A 21,882-nucleotide genomic window follows, 5' to 3' on the forward strand; every position below is an offset into this window, starting at 1 on the left:
AAAACTTTAAAATGCAAAGAGTCAAGTGAATGAAGCTAAAACGCTTCAACATTCTCTGTAGGGAAAAAGTGATTTAAAAAAGGTAACAAGCATATGTAAAATGCAACGGAGAGGAAGCAAAGCGGTGTGTCGCCATGCGAAAGTGCAAGCTCATTTGTGGGCTCCAATGGACGACATTCCCCTCTTTTTTCACTTTACGTGAGGCTCTGTGTGCATGGCCGATGCCTGCTTCCAATTTGGAAGTAGACAAGCTCGCGCTTACTCTCAGTAATTGCATGGTGTCTCTGCCTCAAAAAAGTTATTGAGAAACAAGAAGGAAAAAACAAATGAAAAGGTCTTCTGCCCTACATCATATGTAATCTAGCTTAAGATTTGGAGTACATCTTTTTTTTTTTTTTCTTTTTTATGAATGATGTGAAAATTTATTTTAAAAAAGAAAAAAAAACTACTAATCAGTCAAGTAAACCGATATTTGGAAACATCCTAAATAAATTCTCATGTAAATATTATTTACGAATAAAGACATGTGAGCAGAGTATCCCACCAAATATACTATGAGCAGGCAAATACATATATGTATGTATATGTTTGTGTGTATGTGGGTATATATGTAAAAAAAAAAGAAAATTAGCTAGAACTTTCAATTTTTTTTTAACTTGGAAATAATAATAATAATAATGATAATAATAGGTTGCCCTCCTTGACGTTAATTTGTACATGTAGTTTCACTGTCAAATTTGAAAATGTTAATTCATGGATCCTGCATGATTTTTTATACCCATTAAATTGACATTGACAGTCAAATTTCTCAATTCTATACTTCGCAACTTAGTAATTGATATTTTACCTTATATATTTATGTCTTGAAGCATGCAAATGGGAAAAAAGGTGACCAAAATTTTCTAACCATAAAAGTAGTGGTCATGATTCTAATAAGCCATAAGCAGCAAGGCAAGTTCAAACCTTTCCATCAATGGGTCCATCAGCCAAATAATTTTGTTCTCACTTCAAGATTATTATTGGCATGCTCGTGATCTCAAGTACCTTTCAATTGAATTCTAATAAAAATAACTTCTAAACTTAAACAAAAGAAAGATAGCTTGTGAGCTCAACTTTAAATCGGAATTAACAGTGTTTAACAATTTTATAACTTTCTTGCTTCAAAAGAAAGCAAGTCCTGAATGAATCTTGTTTTCTAATCAGTAGAGGAGTTTTAATGATAGTTTAATGTCATGTTATATTATAAGAGTAAGGCTATATATATATATATATATTATCCCAAAGTTTATTTTAAGTCATTTATCCAAATGAGCGGCTACTCAAATGTTTTTTTTTTTTTAAATTCAATTGAATTCTTTTAGAAGAAAATTAGTGACACATTAAAAATAGACAAAAACTAAAGAGTGTGAACCATAGAAGCCATTCAAAAGGACTCCAATAATAATAATAGTAATAATAATCTTCGGTGTCTATATTACTAATTTACTATTAATTGTCATCTTATAAAATGAGAAATTGGAAAACGAATTACTTATGCTTGTGTATGTTAGGAAGTCCAAAATTTTTGGGACACTGAAATGATCCCGAAATTCTAATTTGCCCAATCATGTGGACATTCTTGGGACCACCTGCTTCATTTTATATCATAACAACTCTTTAGAAATCTTATAATATTCATCTTCATGATGGTAAAATTCAATGTCTAATGACTCCAATCAATCAATAATTTATATGTTGATGTCATAAAAATATCTCTAGCTACACCAAATTTCTTATCTGAAAGTCATTTTTTAAAATCCATGCCTCATTTTCGCTTGTGCCAAGTCAACAGTAGATAAACTTTTGCTTTCTGTAAGTTCAACAAAAATATTGGTAATCGGCGAAAAGGAATCTTATTCGCTGGTACTGTTTGGTGAATGTGCCCCAAGCCACCACCTTCCTCTAGAATTCACAAATTTTAAAAATGTATATAGGGTAGTTTTATAACGAATAATTATGTATGGACATTTGCACATTCTAAATCCCGATTAAGCACCATAAAAATCACTATTTTGTAGCATAAAAAACTCGATATTTTTAATATATTTTGTATAATTGTTGGGTATAAATACGTTACAGGCCGTTGAACTTTTTAGAGCAGTGTTACATATCTCAATTTGTTTAATTCCATAAAGTTATCTCAAATGATGTAGCATTCATTAATTGATTGTTAAGGATAATACAATTAATTTACTTGAATCTCGTATAGAATTACGAACCAATATGTGAATAACGTATCATTTGGGATGGAATTTAGAATTAAAATTTCGAAATGTCTATCATTACTCGTCTTTTTAACTAGCCATTGAGGCCTCTTATAGATAATTAGTGTGGCTCTAATACCATATAGACATTTATAACTAGAGCTAAGTCATATTAATAAGCACTCACCTCAAGCATCCTAGTCCATAAGATGTAATTCTCAGTCGATACGGGGTGTTTCAATCAATAAAATTCATACTTTTATCGCGCTTACATTCTCAATGGAGAATTGTAATTCGATTCTTATAGTAACACCCCATAAAATCCACAAAATTAAAAATATTTAGTAAACATCAACATCAATGAAAATGGCAACCTAGCTAACATTAACATGCATGAACAGATTCAGATTTTCAAGGAGTAAGACAAGGGCCTGATTTCCCTCGTGGCAATTCGAAATCCTTAATCTCTAGCTAATTCCTTCACATAAACAAAGTGCTTCTCTACTCTTTTTCTTTTTCTTTTTTCCTCTCCTCTGCTTTAACAGTTGTTACTCTCCAAAAGTGATTCTCATTTCATTCCCTTCTACTGCTGTCAACTTAAGTACTTTCTGGCTATTAAGTAGTTTTCTATTTCTAGGATTTTATTTGGATTACAAGTTTCAAATAAGCAACAATTCTTAACTGTAAGCGTTCTTCACGTTATAAAATTCAGATTTGATATGTTAAATAACAAAGTGTAATTCTTAAAAGTGTATTTCTAACGAGTTCTTATTCAACACGACACATATCGACACGAGCACAACAATAAACACAATGTAATGATAAATATGTATAAATATTTTACTATATAATCTCATTGTTATTCACTCAATATACTATTACTGATGATATCAGAGCTTCTTAATTTGAATATGATTCATATCTAATATCTTTAGTCTTTACATTCCTTCTTTGCTTATTGTCAATACCAAAATATAGCTTGTTGAGGCTGAACTACATTTTTTAATTTTATTTTCTTTGATCTTAGTTTGACATTGCAAAGGCAAAGTCATAATCCCTAGATATTTAGTGAATTTTTTTTTTTATACACAATGGATCAATCATAATGACACGCCATCTCTACTTTTAACCAAATTTTGTGACTCTAATCATTATTTGAAATTATTTATTTTCCAGTCTTATTTTATGCTTATAATTTATCCCATAAACGTTGAACATCAAGTGTAAATGTACACTTAACAATATTTTCTTAAGTGAACTTATACAAATGATTAATGTGTGTTACACCAATAATAAATTTGCCAACACAATACTTTATGTATTTTCGTTGTTGTTTTTTTTTTAATACTTAATTTATTTTATTCATTCAATGAGACATATTTATAGTTCCATCATGAAAAATGAGATAAAAATTATGGAAAAAATTGAAAATGAGATTAATGTAAATATATTCCCATTCGTAGATGAAATTTATATATGTCATGTTTATAGTTACTTGTAAAAGTATTTTCTCTAATAGTAATAATGACAGTGACAAATTGCCAAAATCTTTTATTTTTTATTTGGTAAATAGTAGATTAGTAAGTATTTTCTTGGTAATAATTGTCACTTGAATATATTGAAATTGAACCCCATTGAAATTGGTTGAAATGTTCTCAACTAATTGAAGACATCTTAACTTAATATATCCCATTAGTTAGAGGAATGATTTTCTTTGTTTGCTTATTTTTAATTACTTTTTAATTATCCTTTAATATTTAAGTTGACCTTATCAGTAAATCAAATGCTTTAATCCAATTATTTTCTCCCCTCGTAACTTTTTTTTTTTGACAAAGCTCAAAATTAATTTTTAAGTTCTTACCTTTTTCAAAATTCGAACTCAGGATTTTAAAAAATAATATTATCAAATTTTTTTCGATATTTTAATATTAGCTCATAGATTGGAATTTCATAAAGGTAGAAATGTAGTATTATTAAATAATTAATAAAATAAGAAAAGAAAAGAAAATATGGCAGATTAGGAGGGTATACATATGCTATGCCGCAGCTGTTTGGAAGTGAAATATTAAGAAATATATTTAATTAAAATCATTTGACATGAAATTCTATTACATAATGAAAGAAAAACTTCGACCAAATATTTGTCTTATTAAATTTTTTTTCTTTGAACAGAGAGCCAAAATCATCACAGCAACATATCACCGTTAGATTATTTGTCTATTTAAATCCAATTGTTAATGATTAACTAATCTTTTTTTTTTTAAATTCTTTGGGCTACCTTATCTTTTTAATATTTCTAAATATTTAAAGGACACTTCTCGCCTTGTTATTGAGATTATTAAAGGGATTAGTCTCATTTTGGCTGTGCGATTTTATTAACTTATTATTCTTAGATTTTCAAACTTTACTTCAACTTGAGTTACGATGAGTCTCGATAAACATATTCTACTAAATGGTATAATACTAGAAAAATATTGTCTTACATAAGTCTTGAGAATTTCCCATATTACATAATATGGATTTTAGGGAAATTATTTTAGCGTGAAAAACGTAACAAGTACCTCATTATCACATAAATTCAAGTTTAAAAAGATAATTTTTAAAAAAATTAATGACGTGGCGCAAAATGATTGATCCAACAGTAAACATGAAAATGAAAAGCCAAGTGCTGACGTGTCAATGCATCGTGGATCGGTGCTTCTCTCTCTCTCTCTCCCTTCAGATCCGCGGCCTTTCCTTCCTTCCACAATAACAAAAACCAAAATTAAAAAAATAATAATAATAATTAATTAATAAAAAAAATCTATAATAATTTATATATATATATACACACACACACAAACTCTCGGAAATATAATTTATAAATTCTGACAAAATTTGCTTTTGATTGATCTCCCTCCCTCTCTTTCTCTCGCTCGTTTTGTTTTGTTGAATCAAAGTTTTCCGTTTCGTTTATTTTAAACACATTTCGTTCGTGGTTAGGGTTTTGGATTTCTTTTTTCTTTCATTTTCTTTCGTTTTCTCTCTCACTTAGACGAGAAACAAACACCACCACCAAGACAGCGGCTTCAGCGGTACGTTTTTTTTTCCCCTTTTTTTTAAAATCTCATTCGCATTTCTCTTTTTCCCTTTGACCAAAATTCAATCTTTCTTCTTTTTTTGTTTTGGCATTCATACTTCTCTTATTTAACTTTCATCCAATTTAGAAATTTTTTCAAGCATTTTGTAGATTTTTTTTTTTTAATTTCGTGTTTGTAATTTTATTATCAGGTTGGAATTATGGGAACTTTTTGCGCGGGAATATTAGTAGGGAATTTTATCTTTTTTTTTGGACTTTTTGAATGAGTTTGAGAGTTAAATTAGGTTTTTCTTTTTCCCTTTTTATTCTGTTCGTGTGTAATTAGGATTGATTAGGGGCTTGTAAACATGATCCCTGTGTTATATAGGCTTTAGGGATTAGAATGTGCGTTGTTGCCGATTGAAAGAGGGATTATTTAGGTGGTTGGTTTTGAGTGTTGTGGTGTTGGAGAGTGGAAAGTAGGTGAGAATGACTGATTTTCAACAATTGCAACAAAAACCCGAGTCTGCAGATGATGCTTGTGTGGATTTTGAATGTGGCTTGGAGGAATTGATGCGTGGACACTTGGATGATTGTATGTCATTCGCATCCTGTAGCTCTACTCGCAACCCCGAGGACGACGATGATGAAGGGGATCAGTTGGTTAGGAGGAGAAGAAGGTCGGACCTTGAGGGCGATGACTTGGCAGAGTCTTCTGCTGCCCGAAGGCGACACTCACGCATTTTAAGCCGGTGGGCTGCAAGACAGGCACAGGAGATGATAACCACGATTGAGAGGAGGAATCGCGAGTCCGAGTTGATGGCACTTGCAGGTTTGCACACCGTTTCAATGCTTGACTCCTCATTTTTGAGGGAGTCACAATCCCCCACTTCCAGGCGGCAGGGTGCTGTGGAGAGGCCGAGTACTCAAGCCTCTGCGATTTTACAAATGTGGAGGGAGCTGGAGGATGAGCATGTGTTGAACAGGGCACGTGAGAGGGTGAGGGAAAGGTTGAGGCAGCGGAGGAGTGTTGAGTCTAATACTAATGTCTCGACTACCAATATGTCAGAGAGTCGAGGGAGTGAAAATCAGGGTAGTTTGGAGGATGCAAGTGAAAGTGAGAATGAGTATGGGACCTGGTCACATGATCAGATGGAGTCGCAAAATGAACATGGGGATAATAACGGGTCTAGTAGGGAGCAGTCTCCTGATCTCGGCGATGTTGAGAGGGAGAGGGTGAGACAGATTGTTCGGGGATGGATGGAGAGTGGTCTTAGTGACCATTCTTCTAATGCCACCCAAAGGAATGGTAGTCCAAGAGCTGAATGGCTTGGTGAAACTGAGCGCGAAAGGGTTAGAATTGTCAGGGAGTGGGTGCAGATGACAAGTCAGCAGCGTGGAGCCCGTGCAGGGCGGAGAGAAGATCAGGCAGGTGGACTTGGTGCACATGGAGAACAAGTTCGTGAAGGGTCAGTTGCTGACCATGATGAAGGGCAACCAGAACATGTTCATCGGGACATGCGTAGGCTGCGTGGAAGGCAAGCTATACTTGACTTGCTTGTGAGGATCGAGAGGGAAAGGCAAAGGGAACTTCAGGGTTTGTTGGAGCATCGGGCTGTCTCTGATTTTGCTCATCGCAACCGCATTCAGGTTGGTTGATTCTCATGAATTTTTTTTGTTCATTTTATAAGTATCTTGGTGTACCATTTTATTTCATGCGTAAGTGTTATATATTTTCAGTGTTTCCATCAGTCAGCTCTTGGGAATTGGCATAGTACTTCAAATTGGAGTTTGAACTTGAAAGTGGTTTAGATATGTTTTCTGGATTAAGTATATGGTGTATAATATGGTTATTTACTAATGTAAAGTGCATGCTATAATTTATCTAAAATTGAGTTTGATTTTTAGCTTTAGATTTAATACAGCCTTCATGCTTTTTTATTTTACTTCTCTGGATTTGTTGTTGTCACAGTAGTTGGTCTAGTTGCTGAATCACAGTAAGCAGTATTCACAATATTTTTTCCTTCAATTTATACATGATAGTGTGATACTGAATTCTCCCACTTTAAAATGAACAATGCCGCCTTCTGTGGAAAATTGGGCTATCATAAGCCAGTCTTAATGGTTCATTTATGACTGGAGTTTCTATATAATTTTGTTCCATAAAGAGTTTGTTACATCTGTTAGCAAAATACTTGTGAGTTTCCTCCACAACTGCTAGGTTTTTTGAGTTTCCTTCTTTGACGAAAATATTTTGTTCAGTTGAACATTCTGGGTGGATAGTAGTTTGACTTGTATTATTCCTTGAGAAACTTGATCATCTCAAGTCTGTCCTAGTACCATTTGAAAGGCCCACAGATAGTAGCAGATTATGTTTATTGAAATGGTAGTTCAATAAGTAGTTCTGAACATATCATATTGAGCTTGCTTATGGCCTATGCTGGCTTAAGAAGATATCAACTTTGCATTATGGATAAATTCACTTATTTGTTATGGTCCTGAATTGCACTAAATTTTCTTTCTTTCTTTAGGTGCTATGAATATAAATGATAGAGGTATTAATTCTGTTAAGCTTTGTTGGACCCTAAATATGTATACAGTCACTTCTATATATCCCTGTTGGCTACAACTTTCCATATTTGAGCCAAAACTGAATTTTAGTGAATTCAGGCAGTATTTACTGCTTCTGCATGTTGGATCTTACAATTTAATTAATATTCAAACCAGTTCTGATCAATGACCCTAGCATATCATGAATTTGTGGTTAAAACTTCTTTATTCAAGACATTTTAGAGCTACCTTGTATACTTTTAAGATAATATGTTTTCATGTATTAGTTACTTAACCGCTAATACTTCTTACATTTTCCCAGTCTTTACTCAGAGGTAGATTCTTGCGAAATAATGAAAGACCAGTTGAAGAGGAGAGGCCACCTTCAATGGCGGCTGGTGAACTGCTTCAATTAAGACAACGGCACACTGTATCTGGTTTAAGGTATGCACATGTCTTGCTAGCAAGCCTGAAGGATGTTCTTAATTTCTCTTTTCACGATGTTTTTTTTTCTCCTTTTCATCGGAATAACATTTTGTATGGTGCCTTTCAGCCCAGATAATAGGTGATTCTTTATTTAGGGTGATTCTACTGTGGGATATTAAGCCAACAACCATAGTTGAGCTTAGTTGTTTTCTGACATATTGTTGATTTTATAAAGATGAACATACATATAGTGCTGCAAACACACTGACGGCTTTGTTACACTTTTATTATAATAAGTTCCATTTCTTACACAGGGAAGGTTTCCGCTCCAGATTGGAAAATATTGTCCGTGGTCAAGCAAGCAGCAGTTCTGATAGCACGTCTAACAATAATATTTCTGAATCTAGAAATGAGCGGATTCAAACAAGTCTTTCACAGGATGCTCAGAATGAAACCAATGAGATTTTGCAACCTAGAAGTGAGGAAAGTGACATCCATCGGTTACCTGATCAAGCCAGTGGCTTGGGAAGCAATACAGCTGTTGGGATTGCTAATCAAGGAGGGAATTGGGAAGAAGAAATTAGTGAAGATAATAGAGGAAATTGGCAGCAGCAGTACAGTCAGTTTGATGAGTCAAGAAATGGTGATGAAGCCGAGATGGATACAAACTGGGAAGAAAGTCCAGTTAATGACTGGCCACAGGAAACTCCTGGCAATGTGGACAGAGAACAACATCATCCACAAGAAGCCCAGGGTGTTTGGCGTGATGATGGGTCTAGAGAAGCTGTTCAAAGGTGGTCAGAAGGGCCTTCCGGTCCTGCAAGAACTCGTCGTGCCTTTCCTGTTAGAAGATTCAGTAGATTTCATCCGCCTGATGACGATAATGTGTACAGCATGGAACTCAGAGAACTTCTGAGTAGGTAAGTTGAGCTTTTACAGCTTGCCCATTTTTTCATGTCACAAAAAACTTGTTTTCACAATTTATATAACATTTTCTTTTCCCATCTTGTAGGAGAAGTGTTTCTAATCTTCTTCGTAGTGGTTTCCGCGAAAGTCTAGATCAGTTAATACAGTCATATGTGGAAAGGCAAGGTCGTGCTCCCATTGACTGGGATCTGCATAGAAATTTGCCAACTCCAACTCCCACTTCACCAGAGAGGGATCAGGAGCAGCAGAGGGATGAGCAGAATGAGGATCAGCATGACGCCGACAACAGACCTTCTCTGGTGCTACCATCTCCACCAGTACCTCCTCCACAACCACTTTGGCACCAAGATTTACATCATACTAGCTGGTCTCGTCACAGCATGCACCGATCAGAAATTGTGAGTCTTTTCTTCTACAGATCTGGAGCCTCTTTATTGGAGCTGTCAATTCTTCCTCCACCCCAATTCTCATATTTTAATGTCTGTCCTGACATTCTGAATAACATTGTAAAATATAGAGGAACCAGTAGGACTTTCTATTAAACCAAATAATTTAGTTTGGATTAGGATTTACAAAACTTTCCCCAAAACTTATCACTGAATAAAATTGGAGCAATTGGATGAAATTAGGATTTCATGACATTTTTCTGTGGATGACTGCTGCTGAGAGAAACCCATCTATCCTTGTGTACTCATATTGCTATAGGCAGTCAGTTAATGACAAAAATGAACAGGATGATGGCTGAGATATTCCAATTCTTTTTCATGAGTCTTTTTTTTGGTAATTATGTTTGTTTCTAAAATTGTCCTCAATTTTTGGGTGCTGGTACCCATTTCTGGCATGCTTCTGCTAATTTCTGCATTTTAACCTGGAAACTGAATTTTGGAAGTGGAAATGTGCAGGAATGGGAGATGATTAATGATCTGAGAGCAGACATGGCAAGGCTTCATCAAGGTATGAGCCACATGCAGAGGATGCTGGAAGCCTGCATGGATATGCAGCTGGAGTTGCAGCGCTCCGTTAGACAGGAAGTGTCTGCTGCTCTGAACCGGTCAGCTGGCGAACAAGGTTGGTGTAACTCTGCTCTATATCGTCTCTACCTTGCAGAGGATAGTTTCATAACTGAACCAGTTGATGATTCCTTAAACTTGGATTTACATTTTCATTGAGCTTTATGGCTGTCTGCATTTTTTGATTCACATTCATTTACTTTCTTGTTACAGGAATGGTTGCAATGACATCAGAAGATGGATCTAAATGGGCTCATGTGAGGAAAGGGACTTGCTGTGTTTGTTGTGATAGCCATATTGATTCTCTGTTGTACAGGTATGCCTGCTTGTATTTGTGATGATTTTTCTTTTATCATACTGCTTGTACGTTCTGATCTGTTATTGTTATTCTCCTTTTCCCCTTTTCTGGGAACAAAAATTGAATAACTCTCTGCAGATGTGGGCACATGTGCACCTGCTCAAAATGTGCAAATGAGTTGGTTCGTGGTGGAGGCAAGTGCCCATTGTGTCGAGCACCAATTGTTGAGGTAATCCGAGCATACTCAATACTGTAAAGACAGGTGAAGAACGAAAAATAAGAAAGGAACAATAAAAAATATAATAGAATGAGTGGTAAGGTGAAGGGAGCCCATGACAGTTCCTGTACATGAATGAGAAGCTCCATGGGCCCTTTTGTGTAGAGTGTTCATTATTGTTCAGTTTTTGCCCTTGTTTTTCTGATTATATGTGAAACATAACACAGTGTATAATTGGAATAACAAATGGCACCTTTGATTCGTCATTCATGCGTAAATAAAAGTTCAAAGATTCTTTTAATTGCTTTCCATAACTTATGAATTGCTGCTCGAGTTGTTGGGGGGGGGGGGGGGGGGGGGGGGGGGGCGCGGGGTGGTGCAATTTGCATGAGAAGTCCAAAAAATTTGGTCGTGAAGTGAAATTTTGGTAGTGTGATGTAATTATGATCTATCGACATGACCTGTTCAGCAAACAAAGGCCATTTTGGGAGTAATGAATCGCCGCGCCCTTTAGAGTTTTTCTATATAGGGCTCAAACTCGGCGAAGCAGCTTCAAAATGTGGATATTGTGGAGTTTTTGGTACTGTTTTGATGTGCAGTTTTCTGTAAACTTTTGTGCATTAGCTTGACAAGGCTAGTATCTTACCAATGAATTCACTTAACGAGTAAGATCAGTGACAGAAATGAGCTTCGATTTATATTTCTTATAATGTTTGTATGTTAATTCATTTCCAAAAAAATAGAGAATCGAGGCATAACCTTGCAATGATTCACCAACCGAGAGAGATGATTCTCAAGTCAAGGGAGTACCACAAAGCACAGATGCTAGAAATTAGCATGAATTTTGTTTGCCAGGGATTATGAGAAATCAGTATCAAACCCCGTACTTGAAAAGATGGAGGTACCTGAACCCAAGACAATGCACCCATTTGTCCGTACATTTTTTATTCTCTTCTTCATCCATTTTATAGTGCCCTCTGTCAAACTACTGGATAATTAAGTTTTCATTTAGTCACATCTCTTGTGACTGAGGGTGCGTTTACTAACTAGTTAGTGTTCCTATTTCAGTATTTGCATCTTTATTTAAGGGTGAGTAAGAATCCTATTAAGTGGGTTTCACTTTTCTCTTGGAGTGAGCCCCCACCTCTTCTTTTTATATCCTTTCCTTCAAATATAATACAATTATGTTTATTAAAATAAAATATTAAATATAATATAATTATATTTATTAAAATAAAATAATATTAAAATTTAAAAATAGTAGTTTACATTGATCTTAAGTTAAAGTTACTTAAAAATAATAATATTATATTCACGTAGATTTAATAATATTAATTTAATATATTTATTTGAAAATATAGTGGTATTGTATTTATTTGAAAATATTACTAATTAATAATAATAAATAGTTTATTCTAAGAAAATATTAATTCTGTACTATATTATTAATAATAACATTTCATTTGTGTTACTCTTATCAATAATTTTTAATGTACATAATTAAAATTAAAGTTAATAAAAAATTTTATGATTTACATAATTAAGAATATGAATAATAATTATTAACTTATATGATTTAAATTAATAATAACATACATAGTATATTTTAAAAAAGTATTTTTTTGTTCACTTCATAATTAAAAATTATAATTTTTCAATAAGGATAAAACTGTAATTTGAAACAATTCACTTCTAATCCAAGATAAAATAAGCACATAAATAAAATTTTAATTTTTACTTCACACTCTTATTCTGTTGTAAGTTGTTTTAACTTACTCTCGCTCTACACCCTTAATCTCGAGATTCTCACTCCTCATGATTTCCAATTCAATTCAAAAAGTAGATGTTATCTAAAATGTATGGAGAATGAAATCTCAATTTGTGTTCAAAAAATAATAATTCTATTTCCAAGTTTGATAATGCAACCTAAATTAAAAAAAAAATCCTTCATAGATTTGTGCGAAAAGGAAGAAAAAGAAATGCACGAGAAAATTATCAAATTGTAACTGGCAATTTGATTGCAGAGTAGAATTGAATTCATTTTTGCATAAACTCTCAAAATCTCTTTTCATAATGCCAAATCATAATCAAGAAGCTTCCTCTCATACGAAATTTTTATAATGAATAAATTTATATTGATATATTAATTCCAAAAGTAATAATTTTGTATAAATCACTTGATGAATTTGTGGGTCTTAAATTGTCCTGGAAAATATACCCTTTATGATAGAGATCTTTGATATTTTCACTATTTTTTATGAAGAAAATAGACATAAGAGTATGAGAGGAATCTTTTTTGGATTAAAATGGGTGTTTGAAGTAAAACTAAAAATTTCATTGATGGGTGTTGTGAGAAATTGAGTTTGTTGAGTATTTTAATGAATTCAAATAAACTTCACCTCGTACTCAATAATTCCACATATCTCAAATGATATTCAATGATAAAATATATAAACTTGTAAAACTATATATTTATTCATTTCATTATCTAATAGATGGAGAACACATCATTTAAAATAAAATCTCTTGAAATACTTTCATTTAACTTGTACTGTCTCCCTCTCACTGGAAATGAAATTAGCATAAATTCTAAACAGGGGTGCTGAGAAACCTGACGCCGTAGTTGAATTAATATTTGTATCCCTTTGCCTTCTCAAATCTCAACCTTAAGCAAGTATTGAAAGCATTTGCATTCCTGGAAAATGAGTTGTATTCATCATTAATGTAAAAACTCTTAGAATAGAAATTGAAATCGACGACCAAAATCCCAACCATGACCAACAATTAAGGCGCGAACAAAGTCAAAAACCATCCATTTGGCAAGTTTCATGATACTCAAGACGTATTTCATGTCAATACGACTTGTAACACCTACAGAGTCAGTCAATGAATCGTAATTACTAATTAGTTAATTTTACAGATCCTCTTCCATGATACAAGTTAACTATTTAGCAGTTTAGTGTTACATCATTGAGTGTTACAGGAAGATTATTTCTATACCGAATCTACGCTGTTGCAAAACTTTGTACTTCTGACTTGATCCACTGTAGAAAATTTAGAAGAGGCTGATTGTTCCGCACCATGCCCCTCCCCGAAAAATATACATGATTTTCTTTTTCTTTATTGAGGATGACTACAATTTAGTGAAAAGAATGAGTGAGAGAACCCAAAAAAATAGCTCATTACAAGTTTCCGTGTACCATTGGATTCAAGAAAACCATTTCCGTCCACTATTGACAGACTTGAGTTTCATCACAAGTTGCTCTCTTTGAGCTTCTACCTCAGCGCACTTCAGGCTCATTTGAAGGTAACATTCTTGTAAATCTTTCAACTCTGCTTCAAGTGATGATACTTTCCGATCATATCCATCGTTCTCCATTGGAGTATCTAAAGGACTGGTTAATTCCTTGGACAGTAAGCTGGACACAAGCAGAAATTTGCAAAAGTAGTTAGTGTTTGGTGTGTATATTGAGTAGAATGCAGGTTCATTGTTTTCTGCCTTCAACATTTGAATACTGCATGCTTGATTTCTGGAGAAAGTTGTGACAGACAAGCAAAGCACAAAGACCAATGGGTTTGAGAACATATTCACACTCATAACAAGAAGGAACCACTGTTTCTGTGAGTTTTGAGTGCCGCAATATTCCACCCATTGTGAGCACATAAAGTATACGAGAAAAAAAAGTACGGGTATTTTGCAACTAAGAGTTCAGGGATAAGGTTTAAGAGGGCACCAGTAATTGGAATGTTAAAGCCTGGTATAAGTCACAAATACCCACCTCTTAAGCTGTGATTTATACATGTCATTTGCCTCCAACGCATCAGCTAGTTCATTCTCAAGGGATTGGACCTTTGACAAAAGATCCGTTTCCACATCTTGAGATCTTCCAAGATTACAATGTTTTTCATCATCAACCTAAAACAAAGAGAAGGGGAAGGTATTTATACACAGATGGAACCATGAGAGATAACTGTATAAAGACAGAATAGACCCAAAATGAAAGTATGAAACTAAATATTTAAGTATTGAAGTGAAACTAACCTGTCTTTGGTTTTGATGTGTGCATGACGTTTCTTGACTGGTTCCCATAGACGGCTTCTCATTGAGATGCAGATTGTTTTGCTCTTGCTCCTGTTATTTCAGAAGCTAAAGTTATAAATTCATAAACAAGTTTGTGTTGATTATGATGACATCAACTGATATAGACGTGAAAACTGCTGATACTAACCATCATTGGGGGATGTGATTTGTCATGGATGGAAGTGGTGGTAACATTGGAATCAGGATGAGGAAGGGTAGCAGCAGACTCACACCCATTCCATTTTACTTCTTTGTTCTGCTTCAACTCCTCTTCAATAGCTTGAGCTCTGCTCAGGCAGTCTTCCTTCTCCTTCTCAAGACATTTTATCCTCCTCTGGAATTGGCTATTTTCCCTCCTTATCTGGGCAAGCTCATTCTTCAGTGCAGCTTCCTGCGAACCCAATGCCTCTATTGCAGCTAAATCCCCCTCCAGCCGCAAAACCTTTTCCTGAAGGGAAACTTTCTTACGTTTGCAGTCGTCCAATTCAGACACAACCTGCTGACTAGTAGAGATTTTCTGCATAAATGAGATTCTCTCAGCTTTAAGTTCTTCATAATCTCCAGATAATATCTGAAATGACGCTTCCAGTCTTTCATTTTCAAATTTGGCCTCATTGAGCGATTTCTTAAGACTCAGAACTTCATCCTGAAACTGCGCTGTTCTCTCCAATTGAACTTTAAGGCTGGATATTTCTTCTGTAAGCTGTAGCCTCTCATATTCAGAAGCTTTGAGTTTCAACTCAAGCCCTCGAATGGTGCCTCTAAATTTTTCTTCATTGGGTTTGACATCTTCCAGCAAATTCAATAGCTTTTCATGGTCTGCCATTAGAACTTCCTGGTTTTGCCTTGCAGCAGCAAGCTCACTCTTAAGTTGTTGTATCTTTGTCTGAGATTCCATCCGGAGGGTACCAAGGTTGCTCTCTGATAATTTTAGTTTCCCTTGGACTTCTTGAAGTGCAGCTTCAAGCACAGCTTTATCTGCACGTAGATGAGACACTTCAAGTACAGCTTCTGAATGTGTTCCATCCTTTTCATCATAAGTGGCAGATATCTGTTCAGTTAGGTGTGCGACCTCTCTTTGAAGGTTCTGGGCTTCCACCGTCTTCTCCATGTACATCTGATTTAACAGACTCTCTTCTGTAACACTTTTATCTTTATGTTTTCTGTTTTCATGTAGCAGTGCATCTAGTTCTAAATTAAGGGCTTTCTCCTTTGAAGAAATCTCTTCCAGCATTGATAAATATTTTTCTTCAAGAGCTTCAACTTTCATTGACAAACTGGAAAAACCTTTCTCTGATTCCCCAAGTTGCGCTTCCAAGACTGCACAATGCTCATGTAAATTCACTTTTTGCTTTCTCAGCTCTGCATTTGATTTCTGGAGCAAACTGCATTCTTCAATGAGACCTTCAGCTGTAGCTTGTAGCTTTGGATTTGCTACTTTCAAATATTCACACTCTTCTTGAACTCCTAGCCACCGCTTTTGCATGTCTTGCAACTTTTGTTTCGTTTCAACCTTTTGTGCCTCCATTTCAGCTTCCAGTCTTCTTATCTCATCCTGGAGACTCATAGCATGAGTTGCTGAATTCTCTAACTCCAAGCGACTTGATTCCCTCTCATTAGTTAAATATCGTAGCTGTGCTTCCAGCCCACATATCCGTTCTGATAACTGTAAATTTTCTTCTTCTAGTTCATGCAAGTGAACTTCCATTTCATGTTTGCTGCTTTCCAACTCTAAAGATTTACTTTCAAGATTCCTGTTGACTGAAACCTGAGAATCCATATCCCTATGAAGCACCATAATTTCACTTTGTAAATCATTCAGGCATTTAGAAGCAACGGTACCTTCTCTAAGCATTATTTCAATACTTTCCTCCAATTGACTTTTTTCCTTTTGAAGGTCAGAAATCTGATTTTCCAACTCATTTTGACAATGTCTAAGAGCCTCGACCTCTTCTTCCTTCCGCAAATTGTCAGACTTGAGCTTGTCTATTTCAGCTATCTTTTCTAACAGTTCCTTAGCTGTCTCTGTAACATCAGATTTAAATTCCATGCGCTGACTGTCGACTCCGTGAATGTGAGTGCTTAGAACAATTTCATTTGAATCAGGACCCTGTAATCCATTCTGGTCTACATCTGAGTTTGCCTCCACAGCTGTGATTTCTTTTTTGGATTGAATTTCATCTTCGGACAAATTAATTTTCTCTTCAAACAACCTCTTCAGCTCCATAAAATTGTTCAATATAGCCTCAACTCGTTCTTTTTGAGTAGTCAAATCTGTACTTGTAGGAACTATGGATTTGTCAGATCCAAAAGCACTTGGTTGTTGAAGAAGTTGTTGCTTCTTTAGATTGGCTAAAGAGAGTTGGATCTGTTCATATAACTCAGAAAGCAGTCGAGACATTTCAAGAAAATCATCTGACTCATAAATCTTACACAGTGGACAGACAGCTGCAGGATGGTCTTTACTCTCAGCTTCCTTTCCTTGGAAAAGTTCCAGCTGTTGTTGCAATGCAGCAATCTGAACTTCCTGCTCCTGTACTCTGAAACGACTTTTGCAGAGTTCACCATCAAGATAACAAACCTTATCCTTGAAAGCTTGCAGCTGGTTCTCCAGGTCATCAGAGCTATTTTCATAAGTAGAAAGTCTTTCAATGAGTGCATTCCTCTCCTGCAGCTCCTCTTCAAGCTTGCATATTTGAGATTTCAGCTGGACCACTTCAGATTCAGATTCAAAGACAGACTTGTTGTCCGGGCATTCATGTGAAGAGGCACCACCTGTCAGAAGATCCTTTCCTGATTCTTTAAGCTTGAACAAAAGTGCTAGGTTTTCCTCGGTAAGTTCGTTGCAGTCCTTCTCAAGTTCCAGCACCTTCTGTTTTAGTACATCAACTTCTTTAACTAGATCGTGATCGTCCTCATTTCCAAAGCTTTTTTCCTTCAATGCTTGAGCACAGAGAACTTCGGATAACTTTGCTTCCAAATTGACAATGTTTTCCTCCTTTTCAGCTATTCTACTCCTCCATTCTGCCTCATAGTGCATTAAAGTCTGCGTCTTCAAATGCCTCTCCATCTCTATCTCATGGCTTTTTTCCACCAGAGATTTTTCCAGAAACTGAACGGTGCTCTCCAGATTCTTTTTGGCTTCCTGCAATTTTTGTAGCTCAAGCTCTAGGTTTCTGTCATCCTGTTGTTCAATCTTTGCATTTAAATCTCTTATTGGATGTTCAACAATACTAACTTCCTGATCAGAATCACAAGAAGTGTCCTGTCTCTTCTTAACTAAAATCTGCTTGGCTGTATTTATCTGCTTACTGTCACCAACTACTTCTTCAAATTCTGACTTCATTTTAGAAAGATCTTCGATTTCCATTTTCTGTTTTGCTAGAGTCTCTTCCAGTTCCTGAAGTATGGAAATAAGTTCGATGTTTGATTCTTGTGTCTTGTTTAGCTGTATTGCCAAATTAGCATTTGATTCTTTCTGAAACTTGATCTCATCTTCCAACTCGTTTATTTTTTTGTCCGTATCTCTGGCCTGAAACTTCAAATTCTCAGTTGCTGTTGATTGTACCTCTGACTCTTTAGCCAATTTCTTCAGCCATTCAATCTCCTGCTTCAAACCATCACATTGAGCATGTGATTTTGAAAGCTCCATTTCAAGACTTGCCTGACGTGCTAATTGGTCCAGCGACTGCTGCTGGACTTTCTCCAAATTAGTCATTAACTTTCGAGCATTCTGTTCCCACATCCTGGCCTCAGCATGAAGCTCCTCAATTTTAACTTCTGCAGCTTCTAGCAAGTCTTTAGATGAACCAGCATTCTGTAAAGGTGATGAGGAAACACCACGAGGAACTCGATTGAAGTCTTCTCTTTGATTTGATGCCTTTGCATTAAAGGATGACTGATTTGACCTAGATGCATCATTAAAAGAATAAGAGCCATGAGGAGAACTACTTGGAGAACCAATCGGATCTTGTCGTCCAGCAAAATTGTTAGTGAGCCCACTCAAGTAACTTAGAGGAGAATGAGTTTCCCTGCCAGAGGAGCCCTCCACAGAGTCAAAGCTATTACGAGAGCCTGATGGTGAGAAACTCATGGTCTGCAGGGACAGGATGAGAATATGTTCAAATGCAAATATTATAAATTGACAGAGCAAGGCTCAAATCTTGGACAGTGTACTATTTGTTATCCATAGTACGTTTCTAATTCATTTCTCATGTAGTCAACAACAATCTGTTGCATATAGGCAATAAATTAGCCTTTTTGTGAAATATGTTGTAGGTAATAGAGAGAATTGAAAACCATATCTGATTCAAAGATATGCCTCTGAAGATATTGTCATATAAAGATTGAAACATTATGTTGTACAAATCGCTGTTGTTTTCAAGAAAATGTATTAAATTAGCTGGTTAAAAAAAATTAATATATTAATGATGACAGAAAAGTTGTCAAAGCTAAGCAAGCATGACATGAAGAATGCTTAATGATTCGTATGCAACCAAAAGGATTTTTCTGAATGACTAAAATAAGACTTCCGTCTTACAACTTGCATCCTGTGCTAGTGCCCAACGCTTCATATGGTTTGTATACCTTCAGGATAGACAGAAGATATGGGTTTGAGACCATCTAACATTTTTGCAGAGGGTGAGGATGATAAACTGGTCTTCCATCAGTTGTATCATGAGCACAGTGCCAGCTCCGCATGAGTTTGCAGCCATCATTAAGTTATAATTTTTAGATGCAAAAGATATCAAAATAAATTTGGAGGAATTCTACGTCAAATCCTTTTTTATACTTTATTAAAGGAGTTTCTTTATTGTAATATGCATATGGACATGTGACAGGTATGTGGTAAGGCAAACTGTTCAAATACCAAAAAAGAGCATTACGAGATCAAGGTTACATACCCTGCTATTTGGTTCTCCTGCATGATATGTTCCGTCCAACTGGTTGCTAGATGAAGATCCAATACTTCGGTTGAATGTACCATCTGAAGCATCTGATTTGTTTTCCACTTCATCGTAGTCAACATTCACATCCTCCATATCTGAATTTGTGCCTTTCCACTGCTCATCCCTTTAAAAGGTGCAGCAACTCTTTCACAACAACAGAACAGAATGATAAAAAAATTATGAAGTTTTGCATTGAACTGCAAACCTGATTTTTGCTCTTGGTGTCAGGCACTGAATTTTAAGCTGTCAACCAAGAGAAAAATACTTGTGTCATAGATTGTTTACAGTTAATAACTTCATGACCAAACCAAGTATATTTTTTGCTGACAGATAATTTGCAATATCTCGTCATGTATTCAACTGAAATGAAAGAGCATGTTGCCATCAAATACATATATATATAATGAGTTTCCAATCAGGGATCCTGACTATATTAAAGTCTGGAATAAGTTGAAAGGCAAAAAACCACCGACTCCAACGCAGTGTATTTTGTCCTGTACATATTGAAATTTGTGATTTTTATCTTTTAGCTTATTCCTAACTTGAATATGGTCAGGGATCCCTTATTAAAACATTTCAAATATATATACGTATATATAGGGAAGCAAAACTACTTAAAGATGTCTCACTTGTAAGGTTGTTCCACTGTTACATTTTTTCAAAGGTAATGTAAGAGGAACAGAAGTTTTTGAACTCATGTAGCTTGCTAAGTTAACCAAAGCCTCTCCAACAATGCCAGATCTAGATGATCCCTACATCAATTGCCGTATTTGTTATATTAGTTAATTTAAACCGATTCAAAATAATAAAATCAAATAAATGCTTAGCAAATAATCGAGGTAGGAATCAGACCGTAGTGACAACAAGCTTAATGAGGCATTCTTCAATCTCTTTCAAAGCATTGTCTTGCGGGATCCAAATTGACTCTGAAAATGTCTCAATCCATCGGCAGTTTCCATTCCGTACTGGTGCTTTACTTGACTTAGCTATGGTTTTACCTGTCTCGACCAAGACAACAGACACAACAAGCTTGTCCCATCCTTTCGGTACCTGCAATTCCCATATAACTGAACACATAATCGCTAAAAGACCATCACCTAACAAACGATAGACAGAAAAAAAAAAAAAATCTAAAACGAAGTTATAACAAACAGTCTTATTACTTTTACCGGTTATCAGTCAATGGTAGTTCCAATCACTTACAAATTAGCAGAAGTGCTTTTGGTGTAAAAGCACTTTTGAATCTAACTCATAATATTTGGCTAAAATAAATAAAAAATTATTTTATAAAAGATAACAAATATTGAATAGTTTGTAAACGACAGCATTTGCTCGAAAGCCATTCCTCTACAAGATCAGAGGTCAAATTCTCAAAGCAAATCACAAATATGACATCGATATGCTCCTATTAGACCGATACAAAATCTCTCTTATTAAAAAATAAATCCAGTATATTGATAAAACAAAAATAACACGTTCTCGTACTAATAAACATTCATACAAATTATTACCAAAAAAAAAAAAAAAAGAAATCCATTAGCATTGTTGTCTCAGACATTAAGTCAACCCGCAGTCAACGAATAAACAAGAATAATGAACGTATAAACACCTCTAATCCACGCCATTTTGACCTGCTATGGTAAACTAAAAATATGCAAAAAATAAAAAAATAAAAAAATATATATTAAAAAAAAGCAAGGAGTAATGGAGACGCTGATGAAGAAGAAAAAGCAATAAACAAGTAAATTAATGCGCATTTAAGTGTAAAAAAAAAAAAAAAGAGTTATGTGAATATGTAGAAAGTGATAAGAACCTGAAGAGCTTGGAAGTGAGAGAATTTGAAATCGAATTTCTCTCCAAATTTATCAGACTTGTTTTTGTGTAACCTGCTGAACATTGTTTCTTTTTTTTTTTTTTTTTAGGCTCTGATTTGTTGCTTCACAATTTCGTTGAAACGAAATTTCTTCATCAATAAAACAGAGCAGCAGTTTTCACATGCTTAAGCGAGAGAGAGAGAGAGAGAGAGAGAGAAAGAGAGCGCGTTAGCTGTTTCTTTGTTTATATGTTTTCCATCGGATTGGGTCCGAATTTAAAATATTTTCTTTTTATTTCAGTTTTTTTTT

The 21,882-nt window shown here is 35.0% G+C and overlaps 2 protein-coding genes across 3 annotated transcripts; one reads left to right on the forward strand and one right to left on the reverse strand.

Moving 5' to 3' along the window:
• Positions 1–5,095: 5,095 nt before the first annotated feature.
• Positions 5,096–10,995, forward strand: LOC18043401. The gene is made up of 8 exons (XM_006436489.2): positions 5,096–5,317; positions 5,514–6,951; positions 8,174–8,295; positions 8,592–9,197; positions 9,290–9,602; positions 10,107–10,272; positions 10,428–10,530; positions 10,651–10,995. The coding sequence occupies exons 2-8, from the start codon at positions 5,791–5,793 to the stop codon at positions 10,766–10,768; spliced, it is 2,589 nt and encodes an 862-aa protein (XP_006436552.1). The 5' UTR covers positions 5,096–5,317; positions 5,514–5,790; the 3' UTR covers positions 10,769–10,995.
• A 2,486-nt stretch (positions 10,996–13,481) lies between these two features.
• LOC18043402 (myosin-11) lies at positions 13,482–21,813 on the reverse strand. 2 transcript variants are annotated; one of them, XM_024186417.1, is made up of 9 exons: positions 21,573–21,813; positions 20,612–20,809; positions 20,389–20,511; positions 19,965–20,002; positions 19,715–19,883; positions 14,959–18,906; positions 14,772–14,861; positions 14,509–14,645; positions 13,482–14,148 (listed from the first exon to the last, which is right to left on the reverse strand). In XM_024186417.1, exons 1-9 carry the CDS (start codon positions 21,654–21,656, stop codon positions 13,938–13,940), a joined length of 4,998 nt encoding a protein of 1,665 aa, XP_024042185.1. In that variant the 5' UTR covers positions 21,657–21,813; the 3' UTR covers positions 13,482–13,937. The 2 variants fall into 2 exon arrangements, with proteins under 2 accessions (XP_024042185.1, XP_006436553.2); XM_006436490.2 differs by having other exon boundaries at positions 20,612–21,403; positions 21,573–21,643.
• Between the last annotated feature and the right edge of the window lie 69 nt (positions 21,814–21,882).

The sequence above is a fragment of the Citrus clementina genome, unplaced genomic scaffold, assembly GCF_000493195.1.
Source record: "Citrus clementina cultivar Clemenules unplaced genomic scaffold, Citrus_clementina_v1.0 scaffold_4, whole genome shotgun sequence".
Lineage (NCBI taxonomy): Eukaryota > Viridiplantae > Streptophyta > Magnoliopsida > Sapindales > Rutaceae > Citrus > Citrus x clementina.